This window comes from Gnatocerus cornutus, chromosome 4, assembly GCF_029298725.1.
Source record: "Gnatocerus cornutus isolate USDA-ARS CGAHR chromosome 4, icGnaCorn1.1, whole genome shotgun sequence".
Taxonomy (NCBI): domain Eukaryota; kingdom Metazoa; phylum Arthropoda; class Insecta; order Coleoptera; family Tenebrionidae; genus Gnatocerus; species Gnatocerus cornutus.
This window is the reverse complement of record NC_142236.1, coordinates 3,410,834-3,430,408: the sequence shown is the minus strand read 5'-3', so window position 1 is coordinate 3,430,408 and position 19,575 is coordinate 3,410,834. Positions and strand designations below refer to the sequence as shown.

At 37.6% G+C, this 19,575-nt stretch overlaps 1 protein-coding gene across 1 annotated transcript in view; it reads left to right on the top strand.

The window, feature by feature from the left end:
* Positions 1 to 19,575, top strand: part of LOC148176057 (uncharacterized) — a 35,010-nt gene that overhangs the window by 14,413 nt on the left and 1,022 nt on the right. Inside the window, exon 2 of the mRNA XM_088033756.1 lies at positions 16,508 to 19,551. Within this exon, the coding sequence (XP_087889882.1) occupies positions 16,508 to 19,551 (3,044 nt within the window). The remainder of the gene's footprint in view (positions 1 to 16,507; positions 19,552 to 19,575) is intronic.

Genomic DNA, 19,575 nt, shown 5'->3' with positions numbered 1-19,575 from the left:
ATGGGAGATTGGAAAGCGTTGAAACGTTCAAAAAATCGAGCTTTTTCACATGATTTATCGAAGGCCATCCTTTCCGGTTTTGATACTCGAGCTTGCGTTTGACAGAAAACGGATCCGGGGCAAAATCCGGACTTTAAATTGAAGCACGTTAAAGATTCATTAATGTCTTGTTTGAAGTTTGGTAATTTGTGAAGCTGAAGGAATGTGGATTGTTCTCGAAAACAATAACACTTCCTTGGTTTCCTTCCGCCTCGGAAAAAGATGATTTTCGTCACGGTCGGTTAAAACCGAATTAATGCTCTCGTATCACAAATTACTAGTCTGTTTTCTTCGTCCCCAAAACTTTCCTATTTTAGTTCGAAATCCGAAATAATTGTTTGTCTGACTTTCCCCCCTAAACTTACAAACTTCCGCTCGGTAAAACCGAGGGTGCTTTAAAACATCCCTCGGCGTTAAGGACAGCAATTAAAATAATTAAGTTTCTAAAGCGCTCACGTAACTTTTTCCCATATAAGCGACACCCACTCGACGACAATTTGTCGCGTGACGTAAGATCAAAGCAGGCAGAGACAAACAATGCTCGTGGAAATAAGAGCGCGAACGTTAAGAATGCATGTTATAATTTTATTTAGATAGCTTGTCTTTCGCCCCACGCTCCATTAAACGGATTCAGAACCGGCGCTTTATTGTTTTATTCCGTGTCTTTCATTGTATTTGACTTTTTACGCGATCTTTTGTTCTTAAATGGGACGAATATAATTGGGCGAGAAAGGTTACCGTAGTTTCGCACAGGTGGCTGTGTTTAAACAGTTGATACGAACCGAGCGGACATGAAGGGATGATAATTAAAATCGTAATTTCGAAATCGAGGCTCTGTTTTGAATCAAAACAGAAGAATGAACTGTGAAATTGCTACGGATGGTCGTAGTTGGCGGTGCAGAGATAGAGATATTGATTTCGTTGCCAAATTTTGGTAATGGGCGCAGGGGCGGATTTAGGAAAGTTATGTAAACACGCTAATTTTTTGTGGGCATTTCCAGCGTCGGTCAATAGTAATTAAAATCAAGTAGTCTGCTGTTTTTTTAAACTCTTTTGGGATTTGGCTCAAATGAGAATCTAAAATGGGAATTGATCAATCAATCGATGCGGACTTAACTGCGCCATTAAAGTGGGCATTTATACACCATAATTTGGGGGTTATTATTTTGTCATCAAGTCGAACATTAAAAGAGCACGAAATGTAATAATAATAATTATTATTATTGGAACACGATAATAAAAAGTAGTAAAATAAAATGACAGCAATGGTAATGTTGTGCAAAGAACAGAAACAGAAATGACTAAAATGACCATATATAAGATGACAACAAAATAACAAAATCATGTGACGATGATAGCAATAATAATAAAAATGACAAAAAAGATTTATAAATAAATCAAATTTGGTTCAAAAATAAAAACTAGCAATGTAAAATGACAGAAAGATGACAGGAAAAGTTCATAGATTCATAGAAATCTTAGAAAATTAATAGAAGTATGCTTTAAAACCCCACTGCGATGTGAAATAACAGCAAATGTAAAATATTGAACTTCGGTGATAAAATGAGAGTAAAATGACATTAAAATACGAAAATAATTGTGTGTACTGTCAATGAAATAACAAAATGAAATGAAAATGTAGAATAATTAAAAAAATGTTCCATAAATATCGTAAATCTATTTCGGAAATAAAGATTGACAACGGAAAATGACAGCAAAAGTTCAAAAATGACAGAAACTTGGTAGAGCACCGAAAGAGCAATTTGAGATAACATCAAAAGAGCTCAGTTAGTCTGTAATGTTCTGTAAAAAACAGAATTCCACTTCTATGATGAAATGACTGTAAGATGCTAGCTACATATGAAAATCATGATGTGCAGTGACAATAACATGTCAATAATAAAAAAAATGACAAAAACATGCAGAATAATTTACGCAAATCTACATTGGAAATAAAAGCTAGTAATGTAAAATGACAGTAAGATGACAAACAAAGATCATAGATTGACTAAAATCTTAAGAAATGATAAAAGTATGCTTTAAAATTAAAATGCAATGTGAAATGACAGCAAATGTAAAATACAGAACTTCCGTGGTAAAATGACAGTTAAATGATAGTAGAATGACAGCGCAAAATGAAAATAATGTTGTGCAGGGAGAATGAAATAGCAACATGAACTAAAATGGAAGATGACAAAAAAAAATATTTTATAGGTATGGCGGAACTATTTCGAAAATGAAGATAAGCAATGTAAAATGACAGTAAGATGACAGCAAAAATTCATAAATTGATTGAAATTCTAGAAGTATACTTAAAAACCCCAATGCAATGAGAAAATGACAGCAAATGTAAAACACAGAACTTCGGTGACGAAATGAGAGCAAAATGATATTAAGGTGACAACTAAATACAAAAATAATTGTGTGCAGTGAGAGTAAAATAACAACATGAAATAAAAATGTAGAATAATTAAAAAAATGTTTTATAAATATGGCAAATCTACTTCGAAAATTAAGATTGACAACGTAAAATGACAGCTAAAGTTCGAAAACGACCAAAATCTTAAAAAAATGAAAAAAGTATGCTTTAAAGCCACATTGCAATGTTAAATGACAGTAAATGTAAAAGATATAACTTTTGTAATGAAATGACAGTTAAATGATAGTAAGATAACAGCGAAAAATAAAAATCATGATGTGCAGGGAGAACGAAATAGCAAATCTATTTCGAAAATGAAGAGTAGCTACGTAAAATGACAGTAAGATGACAGCAAAAGTTCATAGATTGACTAAAAACTTAGAAAAACAATAGAAATGTGCTGAAGAACCACAACGCAATATGAAATAACAGCAAAGTGTAAAAGACAGAACTCTCCTTCAATGATGAAATGACAGTAAAGTCCAACAAAAGTTTATAGATCGACTGAAATCGCTAGAAGTTCACTAAATCTGGCAAAAAACGTGAAAGCCCACGCCCTTAACTCCGAATTTGGCGTTGAACATCATGAAATCCATACCGACCAGAAACCATAAATTTCGTTATCATCTGTGGTTATAAATAATGAACGTTATTACAGTAACACAATACATGGGTTTCCTAAATGGACGAATTGTTTGCATGATCAGTGTTATTATTTCAATTTTCGCAGTAATTTATGTCCCAAGAGCTGGAACAGAATTTTAACAGACCGTGACGAATATTTTATCGCTCGACTAGACATACGTGAATTTTGAAAAGTCGATCATCAATTATAAGAACGAACGCTACGATTTTCAGGTCATCGCCTATTTACGTATGAAATCAGTGGATAAATCCTCGAATATTTCATGCTCGACTTCCGTTCGACCCCTTGGATAAGATTCCAGTGATGTTTGATGCGGACCATGGCCAACGTCGATGACCACTTGGTTCTTTCATTGATCACATTTCTAAAAAAATCGTGTGACGCGTTTTTTCTTTTCGGATGAATCATTGTGGCAATTTATACGCAACATCGCCATCAAAGCTGTCAAGGTTGTCACATTTCGCAGATTACATCCTCAGTTCCGTGACGGAAGGTCGTTTTTTCCTTCGACGTCGATGTCCTACCAGGTTATGACACCTTAATAAATGGATCTAGCGAATAACCGTGACATTGACATTTGTTTGATTTTATGGGGATTTTCGTGCGCTTTATCATCACCTGCTGCAGCGTCTTCGAGGGTTTTCGTTTTAACAAAGAATAATTGCGTCCGTGCTAACCGAAAGTTTAATGGGCGTTATTAATAAACATTACAATGGTGGGAAAACAGCGGCATTGTCCCATTTAGGGGAAATTTAAAACGACTACCTTGGACATTTTCGACGTAATTCATGCAATTTTGCTGAGTTTGACGTAAATAGTGGCAATTGATGGAATCCATAACACGTTTGTGGATTGGACTGGTAATTAAAAGTGAAACTGAACACAATGCAAATTAATTAAACTTTCTATGCAAACGAGGGGATAATTAAAACAAGAGGGGGAGGAACGGGTGGTGGAAATCAATCAATTTTCACTTTGTGTTCGTTTTTCTTCGGAAAATGCTAAATTAGCCCGCATGAGTTTTACAGAGATTAAACTTTCCACAACGAAATTAGATATTGATTTTAAACGCATTTTCCTCTACTTTTATGGGGGCTTTGATTCCAATTTTAATTTTAATCTTGGAATTTCGTACCGTTAAAAACGAGGGAAAACTGAGCCCCATAAAAAGATTTGTTTATCCATGCACCCAATTCTGAAAATCCTTTCATTCTTCTTTCAGTCTCGCAAGTAGTATATTTTAAAACAAGTTGACGAATGGCCCATATTCCGGCACGAGTTGGAAATTCTGCGAGAGTTTTAGATAGTATGTTCACTATATTACGGCACGATTTTTGGTGTTAGAATGAAGCGGTTTCTAGTACGATTTTTGAACATTGAATGCCTTAATATATTCTAGGATCGTCTTTTAGATGTAACGCACTTCTAACATTTTCCGACTTCAATTAAAACGTCAAAATTCACATAATATGGCTTTCAATTACTAGAAATTGGCGCGCTCCAAGTGAAATAAATATTTACATAACAAGTACGGAAAGTGACCAGTTTCACACGAGTGTAAATGTAGATGAACGAGGCACCAGCCGAGTGCAAGAAAGACACTTTCCGACGAGTTATGTACACTATTTTTCCTACGATCTCCCATCATCAGGAAGAAACCATAAGACTTGACAATAGTTCATTTCTTATCTATGCTAAATGTTATTTTTCTACAACCTCATAAAAGTGACGTATTCCACATAGTTAGATGATGATGTTTTCGTACATCCATTTACAAAAGTAAAAGTATATAAGAATATATCCGCACAGACCTGTCAAAATTGACTTGTTAAAAACGACCAAACTCATTCGTTTTTACCATTATGCATGTTGTTTTACAGTAAATCGTCTAGATACATGAGACAAAAATTCAAGAATTACATTTGTATTTCAAAATAACTGTCAATTTTGACAGGCCTGTGCGGATATAGTAATATAGTGACTTTTACTTTTGAAATGGATGTACAAAAACATAAACTGTCGGAGTCATTTAACCGTGTGGAAAATGCCACTTTCATATGGGGTCGTAGAAAAAGTAACCATGTGACCAGTGCATAAAGTTTTACGCACGCTGTAGACGGACAAGTCGCACAAAAGCGTAGCAAATATTCATAAATTATTGAAAAATACTTCATTTAATTTGCATATTTTTAATTGTATTTGACTCAGCAAGCGCGTTCGGCTCGTCACTCAACCGTCACGTTCGTCTGAACAATTCAACTTTCGGCACTACTTACGTAATATTCGAAATTTCTGGTCACTTTCTTTGATCGAAACGATTTTTACATACAACTTCCCCCTGGACTTTGTTTTAAAGCCGCTTTTGCCCCACCTCCCCCGGTCATTTTCCCCAACCTTATTAAGTACCCATCAAAGCCCTCTTCTTCGTCCGTTGTTTGCGCAGCGTTGTAGTACACAAACAACAAGTAGTATGTGGTGGCATCACCGCCGTCACCGCCACCGCCCCTTAATTAGATTCGCTCCTTCTCGGATATCAAGAGTGATAGATGCTTGCGACCATGAATATGCATCAAAATTTGATGCGTTATGCTAATTATATTAACGTCCTGTTGGCGGCAAATATATCAGAGACCTCTCCTAAATCTGAACGTGCTTTGTGGCTGTAATTACAGAACGCTGTCGGAGCTTCTGTTATATTGTTAATGATTAATTGCGAAAAAGGGTTCGAAGATGTTTTTTTTTCACTCGAGATTTTTGTGATGGCACTTGACTAAACAAATTAAAGTGAGCTCAGAAATCTTCTTAGAACCTTCATCATCTCTCAGGAGATAAATACATAATCCGATTTGAAACTTTCATCTCGTCGACGTCATTTAACTGTTAGCACTTTTGTACTTAAATCACACTTATTGAATTAAATTGAACTTATTGTTCGAGGACGACAAACAATACATTAATTATCCCAATTACTCCAAAACTCAAATCACTTGTCTCTCGTTAATTACTGAACTCGTCGTCCAACTATGGTCTTAATTAAACGTCCCGGACCCAAAAAAATCAATTAAACCACATTTGCTAATTATAACAAACCCAATGGGTGTGTTTGACCCAGATCCGTTTAAATCGCCGTCTTAAGGTCACGTTCCCTTTCACTTTTACCATTCGTTTACAGCTATACAAAATTTTTCGATATTGTCGTACATCGTTCCATTAGAAACGATCGATGGAGAGAAATAAGTGAGTTTTGGTCCGACCACAAAAAAGTATAGCACCGAACAAAAGTGGATTGGATTTTGTTATGTAATGCGATTGCGAAATTCAGGAAATAATAAGTTCACAATAACTATCGAAATGTGGAAAATTATGCACGAGAGGCGAGAATGAAAGTGAATGGTGATGTTCGACTTATTGACAGCTGTGTCTAGAAACTTGATCTATGATTTGATCAGAGAGATTCGTTTGAATCAATCATGTTTATGGCGTGTGTCAGGATTAGAACCGATCGTTTTCAGATCAATTATTTCCTAGAATTATACCTGTCAATCACTTAACATGAACAAGAGGCTATTCGTATTGACATGTTTTTTAATTTGAAAAGAATGACTGAACAAATTAAGTTTAGACAGCTTATTTATTATACGTGGGTGGCAGTAACATCATGTTTTTATTTCGCTGTCATTATCTAAAACTGTTTTGAAAATTGATGATTTTGGAAAACTTAGAAATCGTGAGAGAATTCATCAATTCCTGTTTTTCCCTACATTGGTCAGTTTCGTTTGGGATTCTCTCTAGTTTCTTTTTAGTTTTCAATAGATTTTTTTCTACATTCTTTCCAAATTACCGTGGGTGTCTCGCTATCTACTCCCTACATTTGCTATGGATTATCTATAGTGTCATCCTCTAGTTGATGTTCGTAGTTTGTCTCTGAATTTACTATTAATTCTCTCCAGATTCTATGAAATTTCCTTCTAAATTCCTTCTACATTTTCACTAGATTAGTGTCTATTTACTCCCTCGCTTCAGCATAGATTGTCTAGTTTCATCCTCTTTAGATTCTTCGAAGTTTCTATCTTAATTTGTTATCGATATTCTGTAGTTCTCTCCGTTCTCTACAGTTTCTCTATCGTGTCTCTTCAGATGCTTTCTTGTTTCTTACTAAATTCTTTCTACTTTACTTTTACTTTCTTGATTCGGTCTAGTTTCCCTCTATTTTTTCTAGGTTTTGTTTTTAGTTTACCTCTAATTCCTTTTTAGTTTTCTTCTTGATTCTTTCTAAATTTTTTCTAGTTTCACAAGAGAGTCTCTCTAAGACTACCTTCTCTCTCGATTCGCTATCGATTCTTCACAGTTTTTCTGTAGTTTATCTCCAAAATTTTTGTAGTTTCCCTCTAGCCTCTTTCTAAATTCTCTCCAGTTTTTTTTATATTTTCTAGATTCCTTCTAGTTTCTCTTTAATTTCTATCTAGTTTCCCTTTAATTTCTCTCGAGATTCATTCTAGTTTTACAAGAGATTCTCTATTCTTTCTTTTTATATTTTCTCTCGATTCAGATTTTTTGAATTTTATATCTAGATTGGTAATTGATCCTTTTTTTTTCTATAGTAAGCCTCTAAATTCCTTCTAATTTCTTTCTAAATTCTCTCTCTAGCTTTCTTATACTCTCTACTTTCTTTCTAGTTTCCCTGTATTTTTTCTAGTTTCCTTCTAATTTCTTTTTAGATACTTTCTAATTTCACAAAGAATTCTTTTTCTATTCTTTCTGAATGCTCTCTAGTGTGTCTCTCTGTTCTTTTTCGATCCGCCATAGATTCTCTACCGTTTCTCTATTTGATCATCAGATTCTTTCTAGGTTCTCTATGGTTCCTGCTAGTTTTCCTCCAGTTTCTTTCTATATTCTCTTTACTTTCTTACTAAATTCTTTCTAGTTTCCGCCTTATTTCTTTAGAGTTTCTTAAGGGCTTTCTTTCTAAATTCTTTCTCTTTAATGTCTTCTTTGAATCGCCATAGATTTTCTATAGTTTCATTCTAGTTTCTCCAGAGATTCTTTCTGTTTCCTTTCAGAATTTTTCTATTTCTCCTAATTTTCCATAGATTCTCTCTATTTTCTTTTAACAGTTTCTATAGTTCATCTAAGGTGTCTATCTATATTTCCTTTAGTTTCCTTCTAGATTCTCTCTAGTTTCCCTATAAAATTCTTCTAATTTCAATCTAGATACTTTACGGTTTCTATAAATTCTTTTTAGCTTAATTTTAAAGTCGTTCTAGTTTCTTCCAATTTTATTTAGATTTTCTCTAGTTCTAGTTTCACTCTACTTTGTTTCTAAATTCGCTTTACTTTCTCCATAGATTCCTTCTAATTCCTTTTAGAATACTTCCACTTCCTTCTAATTTTCTATAGATACTCTTTAGTTTCTCTATGGTATCTATCAAGGTTTCTTCTATTTTCTTTCTAAATTATCTTTAGTTTCTCTATAAATTCCTTCTAGTTTCTTCTTAGAGTATTATTTCTTCTCTAAATTATTTCTAATTTCTCATCGGATTATCTATGGATTGTCTCTAAATTCTCTCTAATTAGATGTGTTATGTCATGTCATTTGTAGAAAATTAGTAAATGACAGTTAAAATTTATTGTGCGATAACAAAAAATCGAAATTGCAGCTCTAGAATTAAATATTAATTAATTGTAATCAGCATGTGTTAAGTGACAATTGGCAGAAAATGGCAGTTATTGAAAATTAAACTGAATCTTGTAAACGTCAGAACTGGCCTTCTAAATATCAAACCATTACTAGAACAGACCTGATAATAAGAAATACATAATTAAAAATCAATATGAAACTTAATTAGAATTAGAATGTCGTGAATGTTTAGATAATGACAGGAAAAACAAACTTTATTGATTGTAAAATATGCCTAAAACCCTGTGACTTCATTTCGCATTTATTGGTCAGCTCATGGGACATTTTCCCGGTGAAATCCCCATTTCCTGGCCGCCTATCTCCGAAATATTTTATGAAAATTTTCCCTCTCAGCAGCAAAAAACCCACTTGATAAGAGTTCCATAAAACCCGACTCTTTAATTCCATCCAGCTCCCCATTTTCGATTCCCTCCACCTCCAAAAGGATTGGGGTGGCAGCTGTAAAACGCACAAAACATCCTTTCACGAATGAAAACGTGTCGCGACTATAGACATTGACGTCTTTCCGAGTGAAATTTAAGGGTAGTTTTTTTTGTGTCGTCCTTAAAAAATATCAAATTTGCATTTTATTAAAACACTAACTTTTGTTCTTTATTAAAATTCTGTCTCCGCGAATGCCTCCTTTCATAAACAGATGGGATTTTGACATGACTTTGTGGTCCCTCGTCTTACATTTTTATTGAGAGTCTGAAATTAGTTTTCAGCCGAAATTGGGGCGTTTTTTCATCCGGTGAGTTAATTCGCTGATCCGTTGTAGTCATTAATCACGATGGGGAGAAAAATGGACTACTTTCCTAGAGATCTAGATTATGATAGCTGGAATTTCCATGGGAAAAATGTAAAGATTTCCACCCCCGGCGTGATCTGATTATTTTAGGTCTGCTTCCAGTGACGTGTTAACCCCTAAAACAATTTACAATCTAATTTAGAGTGACGTTATCTACCCTTAGCTTTTACCTAAACAATGTGCATAATGGAGTTTTAACAATGTTTGCATGTGTGCATATTCCTGTGATGTATTACAACTTTTGCTGCATTCGCGTTTCCGCTGCCTCCAAATGAAAATTCCACCCCCTCCCCCATGAATATGTATGGGAGCTTAAAATTCATCCCCCACGCTCCATCGATAATGCGATATTAATTTCATCGCGAGGGTGTCACGATTAAATCCGAATTTGGTAAGTTTAAAAATTACCAAAGCAACCTTGAACGATTACGAAAGTAAGAGGGCATCGTTATTGAAAGGTCAAGATTCTAATCTACACGATGGCATTTCAGACGTTTGCTCGTTTAGAACTGATTGTTCAGTTTCCGGTCGGTAAAAACGAACGTTTTTGGTAATTTATGGTGATTAAGCGTTCGATTATGTGATGTCTTATTAATATTCAAACGCTGGCGGATTACCCAATATTGAAAGCGTGTGTGCTAACTTGTTGAGCGAAAGCGAGTTTCATTAATATTTATGGGTTCGTGATTCTTTGCGCGATGTGACGACGCTGGAAATGCGAACACGCGAAAATGACAGGGGGAGGGCCGGTCAATCACGAAAAATCAAGAGCTCGGGAAACGAATTCAACACCTCTCTGTCCCTTTCTAAACATTATGCAGATTTCTATGAAAAAAAACGGTAAAAATGGTCATAAATTTTCCTGTCATTTTGTGCCAAAATTTGAATTTATCTGTCATTTTCTAACATCTGCGATAATTGACATTTGATCGTGGTATTGACAAGATACAAAAACGGAAAAAATTAAATGTCAGATATTCAGTCATGTTCTTCCAACATTTAAATATATCTGTCTTTTTAATTAGTGTCTACATTGACACATTTTTCTTATTCAGTCATTTTGTGCCATAATTCGATTTTCCCTGTGATTTTCTGGGCATCCCAGATAACTGACATTTGATCACGATATTGACGCAAAAAAAAACTGCAGAAACTCTCATATTTTTTTAAAAATTCTCTCATTTTTGCCAACATCCCAATTTACCTGTCATTTTCTAAACATCTGAAGTAATTAATTCACTTTTGACCACAGTATTGACAGGGCGTAAAAACAATACAAGGTGAGACAATTTTTTTACAAAATTCAAATTTCCTTATTATTTTCTGGACATTTAGAATAACTGACATTTGATCGTGGTATTGACACTATACAAAAACAGTACAAACTATCATAAATTGCCTACAATTCAGTAATTTTTTGCCACAAATAATTTAACTGACATTTTCTAAACAGTTGAGATAATTGACATCTGCCTAAGACATTGACAGGATAAAAATCGGGAAAAATTCTCACATTTTTCTGAATGTCTAGTCTTTCTGTACCACAATTCGATTTTCTCTGTCATTTTTTTGAACATCCGAGATAACTGACATTTGATCGCGATATTAACGGAATACAACAACGGTAGAAACTGTCATAAATTTTCTAAATATCAACTTATTTTTTTGCCATAATTTTATTTTTCCTGTCATTTTCTAAACATTCGAGATAGTTGACAACTGACTGAGATAATAGCAGAATGAAAACCGGAGAAACTGTCCAAATTTTCAGTCATTTTGTGCCACAATTCGATGTTCCCTGACATTTTCTGGACATCCGAAATAATTAACATTTAATCGCGATACTGACAGGATTCAAAAACGATAGAAACTGTCATAAATTTTCTAAATATCCACTTATTTTTTGCCATAATTCGACTTTATTTGTCGTTTTTCTGGACATCTGAGATAATTGACATTTGAGGGCGATATTGACAGGATATAAAAACGATAGGCTCTCATAAGTTTTCAAAAATTCTGTCATTTTCTGATAATATCCGAATTTACCTGTCATTTTCTAAACAGTCGAAATAATTGACGTCTCACTAATTTATTGATAGAATAAAAAAATAAGAAAAACTTGGTTAATTTCTTCAAATATCTAGTCATTTTGTGCCACAATTGAATTTTCCATCTGACAGAGCGCAAAAACGGTAGAAACTCCCATTTTTCTCCCATTTTCTCCTGGTCAGCTTTGGGCAACCTCTCCTTTCGCGCCCCCCTCCCCATTTCTCAATGTCGCCGCTCGTAAATAAGCAACTAAAATATAAATTTCTCCAACTCCAAGTGGATTCTTTATCCTTTTTATTCGCCTCGAATTTCACAAACTCCGAAGTTTGTCGACAGTTTCAATGGTCCCCTGAAATATGACCGTAGATTTTCGCGTTTTCAGACGCTCATTTTATCGCCTCAATAAAATACCGCGATGCACTCATAAACCACCGTCTTTTCAAGAAAATGTCAAGGTAAGACGACAAGGCCGGGTCATCACTCTCTTGACCCCTCGGCTACGCCACTGGTGTTCGTACACAAAATATTGTTTTTCGACCTTGAGACACACCCTACTGCGATCGAGCACCGACGATATTTTCCTAAAAATGATGGAGTCATCTAGTTGACTTGGTGAATTTTGAAAGGACCGTAATGGAGCTATTTGTTACGTTTATGCGGTCAATTTGAATTTTTTTGTGCTTATGGTGTGGCTCTTGTTTTAAATAAAAGGACACATAGAGGTGGAACGTGGTGTTTTTTTAAGTCACGTTTCACGAAGAGAAATGGGAGAAGAGGAGGAATTAAAACGTGGCTGGTGGTCACGTGTATGGATAGCTTTATCTGATTGCGACGGGTCGCTTTGAATTAGGGAAATTTATTCATAATATAGTGTGTTTGGGGGAGAATGGGGAAGATGAAAGTTTGCTATTTAAGCATATTTTGCTTGATTTAGACCTAGAAATTCGCGAGATTTTCGACGCGCTTTTGAGAAAATGACAGGAAAATTAAAATATTTCACTTGTTTAAAATTTGACGACTAAATTAGCGTTTATTTATGATTCAACTGTCTATAAACGTTCATATTCTGTCATTTTCTTATTTTTGAACTGATAGATAAAAAGTATAAAAAATAGTAAATTGACACTAAAATTTACGATATTAAGAATCAACGAATGTAATTTCTTAACTGTATTTTTTAGAGAATGACAGATGAAGTAATCTTTGAGGAAATGAGGCAAAAATGACCATTGACCAAAAAAAGCGTCAAAAACGAAAAAATATTTAGTTTTTAATCAATTGGTCACATCGGCGGCCTGTCTGTCAAAAATTGGGGTTTATCGCCGCATATTGGAAGAAAATGACCCGGAAAATGTCGGGCGACGCTATTCAAAGTAAATGTCGGATTGCCGTCATAAATCCATTCCTGAGAGGTCATCAAAGAAATTTTGAAGTCGGGTTGGCCCAAGGCTAAAAGTGCATTGCACATGCACAAAACAGTGCCAACCCAATAAAAAAATCGTCGAAACGCACCGTCACTATCTGTAATGAAATCGACCGTCGATGGATCGAGAGGATTTAATAAAACGACTCTGAATGCTCTCAAAAGGTCAAAGAGATATCAGCTAAAGTATCTTTTCGGGGCGCGTCAGCGGCGACACAAAGGATCATTTCCTTTTTGTTACAAAAAGACAAATTAATTTCAACGATCGTTCGCGGGTTTTATGAACGATAATGATATTACAGATTTAATGTAGTGCGTTTTTATGACTTAATCGTCGTTTTATCGGCAGCAGTGGCGTCGTGCCACCACAGAGAAAGTTGACAGCCTTGTCTACAAATTTGTTGTGCCGGGCCTGGAATACCACGGTAATTACTAAAGGTGTGGTCACACTCAACATTGCCACCTCATTAACGATTATGGTAGCTGAGAGTCGTGATTACCATGGTATCATATCTCATCGTGTACCACCACCCAGATCCCATCACTGCATAAAACCCATTGTGGTTTTATGGTCGGTACACGTACGTACCTTTGCCCATAATTCTTGTTCGTACCGATCGAGATGGTGCTTTGAATAAATCAACACGTGGGTGGGAACATGCAAAGTGCATTTTTAACGTGATCTTTGACATGGGGAGAAAAAAGTGCGAATTTCCGTCTTGACGAGGTGAACGCCCATGTACCACAAATGTCAAGTTATTAAAATTTCGCGATTTGTATTCAATATCACCCACCGAGAAAAATCGACCGGTTTCCACGACTGTATTAAAATATTTTATAAGGACTCAATTCGGGAGTTTATTGAACATTTCGAATTCTAAAACGCTCCGAATCTCCTCAAAGAACATCAAGATTTCAACGTTTGCGCGAATTCATATTTTATTCGACTGGGGAAGTCGGAAAGTGTCGGAAAATTGAAAATTTGTTGTTCATTTCACTATTACCATAACCTGGGCGATTTGCGGACGGTTCGTCCCCGATAATTGGTCCCCAAACCTTTTCATCCCCTGCAAATTTGTCCCTGAAATTTTTGTTTACATGCGCTGTAATAATAATAATAAGCGCATCAACCACCCCTAAAATTGTCGTTAATAATTATAATTTATTTTTTGTCATCGTGAGAGTTTAAACAACCAGTATATATTTTATTAAAATTGCAGGAAACTAATGCGATCATTCAAAGTTATTTTTTAGACGTTCTCTGCATATAATCATTAAAATGTTCTTTTTAATAAATTACGGTTTTACTACATTTTTTACTTTGACGGACACGGATAGAGTTAAAAATGCATTTGCGGATGTTTGTTTTTAAAAACACATTATTTTTCGATCATTGAAAATGATTTAGGATATTTTTCAAACGATAATAAATTTATCCAAAATGCACTAATAAAGTAGGACTTTCACTGATTTTAGATAAATAAAGTACTCTTTTACTCTTTAAACACTTTAAAGAAAATTATGCCACATTTCCATGACAACAATGCAAGCATGACTTTTTAAACACTAACAATTTGTCACTGCTGTCACTTCTGTCAATTTTTTTTATGCCTTAATTGCAGCCAACAGAGACTTTGGATAAAATCTAGTATTATATTCCAGTGAAAGGACAAATTATTCACTCTAAAAATCCTATTCTCGCGATCTATGATCTTGTTTCATCAATTTATCCTGGTGCTCAATGAAAACAACTGTCAGATTTTATTTTGACAACTAAAAATTCACAAAAGTCATTAACGTTTGTGAATTTTAAAGAAAAAAACAGTGTTTCAACATGAATGATAGGAGTGATAATAGTTCTGACGAATTAATGAGTACTCCGCTAGACATTGCAAAGCCGTAACCTTAAATCTCTTGCCGAAAAAATCCAAGGTTTGTGTCTACTTTTTTTTGTGGTCGTAGATAAAGCATAGTATTACACTCGCATGTCATGACTCTGATTCACTCAGTTGATTTACTCCACTCGCTCGTGTTGCTAACTCAACCTCGTAAAAAAGAGATCTCATAACATGCTCGTATAATAATATACTATTATTTACCAGTGATAATTGTATTATATTTGATTTTTTTTAAGTAATAAAACGAATTTTCCTTGGTACCTTGTGTTGCAGATATCAATTTTAAGTAAAATTATATAAATCACATTCTTCAATTATTATTATCAAAGATCACACCAGCGCAAATTGCGTTAAGGACGAATTGACCGGGGGACAAATTGTCGGGAACGAACTGGTCGTACCCCAACCCGGGCGAGTCATTATAAATAACCCTGGAAATTTCACATCCCCAAGAAATAAACATCGCGCGTTGTGTCAATAAAACTTGTTGTTTTAGCAGTGTTGTCTTTTTTCTTTCCTGCTTAGCATAACTAAATTAATGGCAATAAAGTTCCTCCGCCCGAGGACTCGTTAAATAAAGATTTTTCGTTACCCCCAACTTCGAAAACGTGCACAAGATAATAACAAGTGAAAGAAGAATCTTAATTAAAAGTTCTTGATTAGGATTTCGCGTCCGTGATATTAATTTTCGGACAAGTACACCTCTAGAAAAAGTCGAGTTCGTAATTACCACCGACACAGTGTCGACTAATCCCAGCGGCGTCGAAGAACACATTGTTGGAAGTTTATCGGGAATGCGGAGGTTTAGCCCTAGAGACTGTCGTAGCAAGCGGCGGAACTTTTAAACTCTTCCATAACAAGTTGTCGGCAACAAATCATCAACTTTCGTCCATTTTGCTTGTATCTCTTTTTGCGGTGGAACGGAGGAGGAAAAAGTCGACGATAATTGGAAAAGTATCGTGTTTTCGGCGGTTTTGGAATCGGCGGCAAATACTTAGAACGAGATAAATTATCGATTGGGGATTTTCATCCTACGGTTGGCACATCTCCACATTTTTGTAGTCAAAATAAGCAAAATGACTCACAGTCTAAACGCAGCTCCGCACGTCTACATTTCAGCCGAAAACCGCAGAAAATACATCCAGAAATTCCCCGCTTTCAAACACATCGAAACTGCCAACTTTCCGACCAAAAAAACCCCAACTCAATTCCACACATAAATTGGTTCATTACAATTACACACGATTCTCCCAATTTAATTAACATCGAAAATTATCGATGTAACAGGGTCAACGAAGTCTTCCGACCGCCGTCCTAATAACTCACTAATGGTCGTCGGTCACACCGCCACCGTCACGTCCTTTCCTCTGTCGCTAATTCCATTATTTATCCACTAAGACTGTGACACTGCGTTATCATTACGGTTTAAATAACATTCCAATTCGTCTCAGGTGCGCAAAAATGATTTATGGTTTTCACAACGGAACTTAAATGTTATAGAAAATCCATTTCTAAGACGTGACGGGACTAACGGAGTTTTCTTTTCAGGTCAGGAGTACATTATTACGGGCCCGGCAGACACCCATTACATCCCCAACTATCAACAGAACCAGAATGATTTCAATCCGTTCCGGGGGTCGTCGAATTTCCAGCAGATTGATTCGTATTTACCCCAAAAAGACCTGCAGACTTCGGATTTACCCTTCCATCTGCAGCAGACGTTGCCGCAGTATCGGATCACCACGAAAACTCCTCCGTTTACGTACAACCCCCAGTACTTTCGAAGCTCGCAGCCGCAACCCTTCAGGCCCCAGGATGCGATAGCACCATCAACCCATCGTCCCAATTATTCCCATCTTTTCCCACATTCCCACAACAGGAATCCGCAGACGGAGACTTTCCTGGGGGAGATTACGCTGCAGAGTCCTGCGGAACTTCCTCCACAGTACAACGAGTTTAAGCCCTCGAGGGAGAGTGTTAACCAGAATTTGGACTTTACGGAAAAACCGAATACCGTCCAAATTGGAGGACGACCAAGAGCAAACTTCTTGAACCACAGAAGTAGAATCTTCGCGCCGGATTCCACTAAGAAGGCGACTTTGGTGAAGGACTACTTCGTTAATGATAATGGGGATGTCTTCATTTCGACGAAGACTCCTTTCGTGCCAAAACCCACTTCTTCGACCAGCGCTCCCACGACTGTTGAGCGCAAGAATCCGTTCAGTCCGACCACCAAACCGACGACGAAGACGATTTCGTTCAACGTTAAACCAAACAAGAAACCATTCGTGCCAAAGAACTTAGCAGAGAAGAATGGGCTGGATTTGGAACCCCTCTTGGAGGAGCCCATCAAGAGTCCCAGTGGTAACTCGCAGAATGACGACGTGGTGGAAGTCGTCAAGGAGAAGCCAACCGACCCAACAAGTGAAGAAGCTACGACGGATTATGACTATGACGCTACTTTAGAGCCTTCGACGGACTACGTGCAGTCAGGAGAAGAAGGCGAAGACGTGAACTCTTCAAAAGAGGAAGAACAGAAAGAGGAGCCCCAAAAGCAAACTGAGGAACATCTTCAGGAGCAACAAGAAGAGCACAAAGTCGACTCCCAAGAGGAGCAGCTCCAACACCCTGAAGACGGCTCCCAAGAAGTCCAACACAGCGAATCCAACGAGGAGGATGATTATCTCACGTCCGAAGAGCAGCACGAACCTGAGGAAGCCAACGACATCCAAAGCCAAGAAGAGACAACTTTGGACCCAGTCGGAGATACCACCATCATAGAAACAACCACAGATCTTCCAACGACAATCCTTCCAGAAACTAACGACACTCGTTCTGGAGATCCCGAATCAGTCATCTCCGTCGTAACCACGAAGAGTGTGGTCAACAACACGATCATCCCAGCGGTGACTCCTCTCCCTACAGTGACTCTTGCAGTCGATGGAGAGAACAGCACTGACACTTGGGTGGTCGTGGCTTCCGTCCAAACCAGCAGAAGTGTTTCCGGTGCGCGATATTTACCTTCATCCAACGTGGAACAAGATGAAAGGCGCAAACTTCTAAATGAGGAAGATGAAGAAGGTGAGACCACAACTGAAGATGTCTTGACGACGACGTTACCACCGACGACCACCAAGACGAAGACGTCCACAGAGAGTTTGATTGATAAGTTGGATCGCGTACAATCGGATCTATCCAGTGGGCTACTCTCCGGTGGTTTCCACGAAGGAAACAACATCGCGGTCATCACCGAGAACATGTCGGATAAAGACGCGACGACGATGCTAGACATGGATATTACGTCTCCGACGCCGTCGACCACAAAGTCGGCTTTACCTGCGGTGCAGATTCGGAAGTTCTCGCCTTTGGCAAGGCCCTCTAGTACTTTGAGACCAAAGAAGACTTTTCAGAGAAAAGCGACGACTACTACGACGACCACGCCAGCGAGTATGGACCAAGTCCAAGGAGATGAGCCTCCGAAAAGTGGACGATCCTCCGGGAACTCCAACAACACTCAAATTATCGTTCAAGACGTCAGTGCTTTCTTACCACCAGGTTACAAGAGCAGCTCCAAAGATAACGATGATAGCTCCTCGTTGCTCGCTGCGATCTTGAGCAAAGTTAAACCAAGCACCGACAAACCAAAGAGTCTCTTTGATACGATTAAGAAAGACGACATTTCGGTGTTGTTGCCTCCTGGTTACAAATCTCCTTCAACCACCGAGAAAGCGTCGCTACCCTCTATCTTAAACGCCGCGAAACAAGATGACATCTCCGCTTTCTTACCCCCAGGTTACAAAACCTTCAAAACCTCCACAACCACCGAAACTTCCAAGTTATTGGATACTCTTCTCGCCAACGCTAAACCGGTTGAAGACCTAAGCGCACTGTTACCACCAGGTTACAAACCCACCCCCGCCCCTAAAAGCAACATTGATACTTTACTCTCCGAAGCGAAGCCGATGGATATTAACGCTTTCTTACCACCTGGTTACAAAGCGCGAACCACCCAGAAACCGCTAACCACCGTCGCTGAAAAAGTACCAACAAGTCTTTTACCGCCTGGTTACAAACTCAGAAATTCTCCCGCCGGGACGAAAGAACTAACGACGACCTCGACAACGACAACTAAACCTTCAAGTGGTGGTTTCAAAGTCGTATTCCCGAGTCGCCCAGGAGGAGGCGCGCGTAAATCAGCGACCCGGTTGACCACCCCGAAGAGTTCCTTCGACGAACCGACGAAAGCTACAGCTCCGATGATACAGAAAGGATGGCCTTCGAGAGCCACCACGGAGTTTACTGGATGGCCGACGCCGTTGACCACGCCGATTTCGATAGAGAAGCTTTTGGAGGCTGCTAGGGCGGCGTCGACGAGTACCACTGAAACTAGCGAGACAACGAGTACCAGTACTACCACCACGACAACCACTACGACGACGACAACCTCGAAACCGACGACTCCTGGTGTTTGCGAAGGACAGTGCGATTTGGTTGGTACGATTAAGTTGATTGGGGGCGCAAAATGGGCGCCGGAGCTCCTAGATCGGAATACCAAGGAGTGGCAGTTGTTGGCCAACGAGGTCCAGGTCCAGGTATGTTGTTGGTAGAGACAAAAA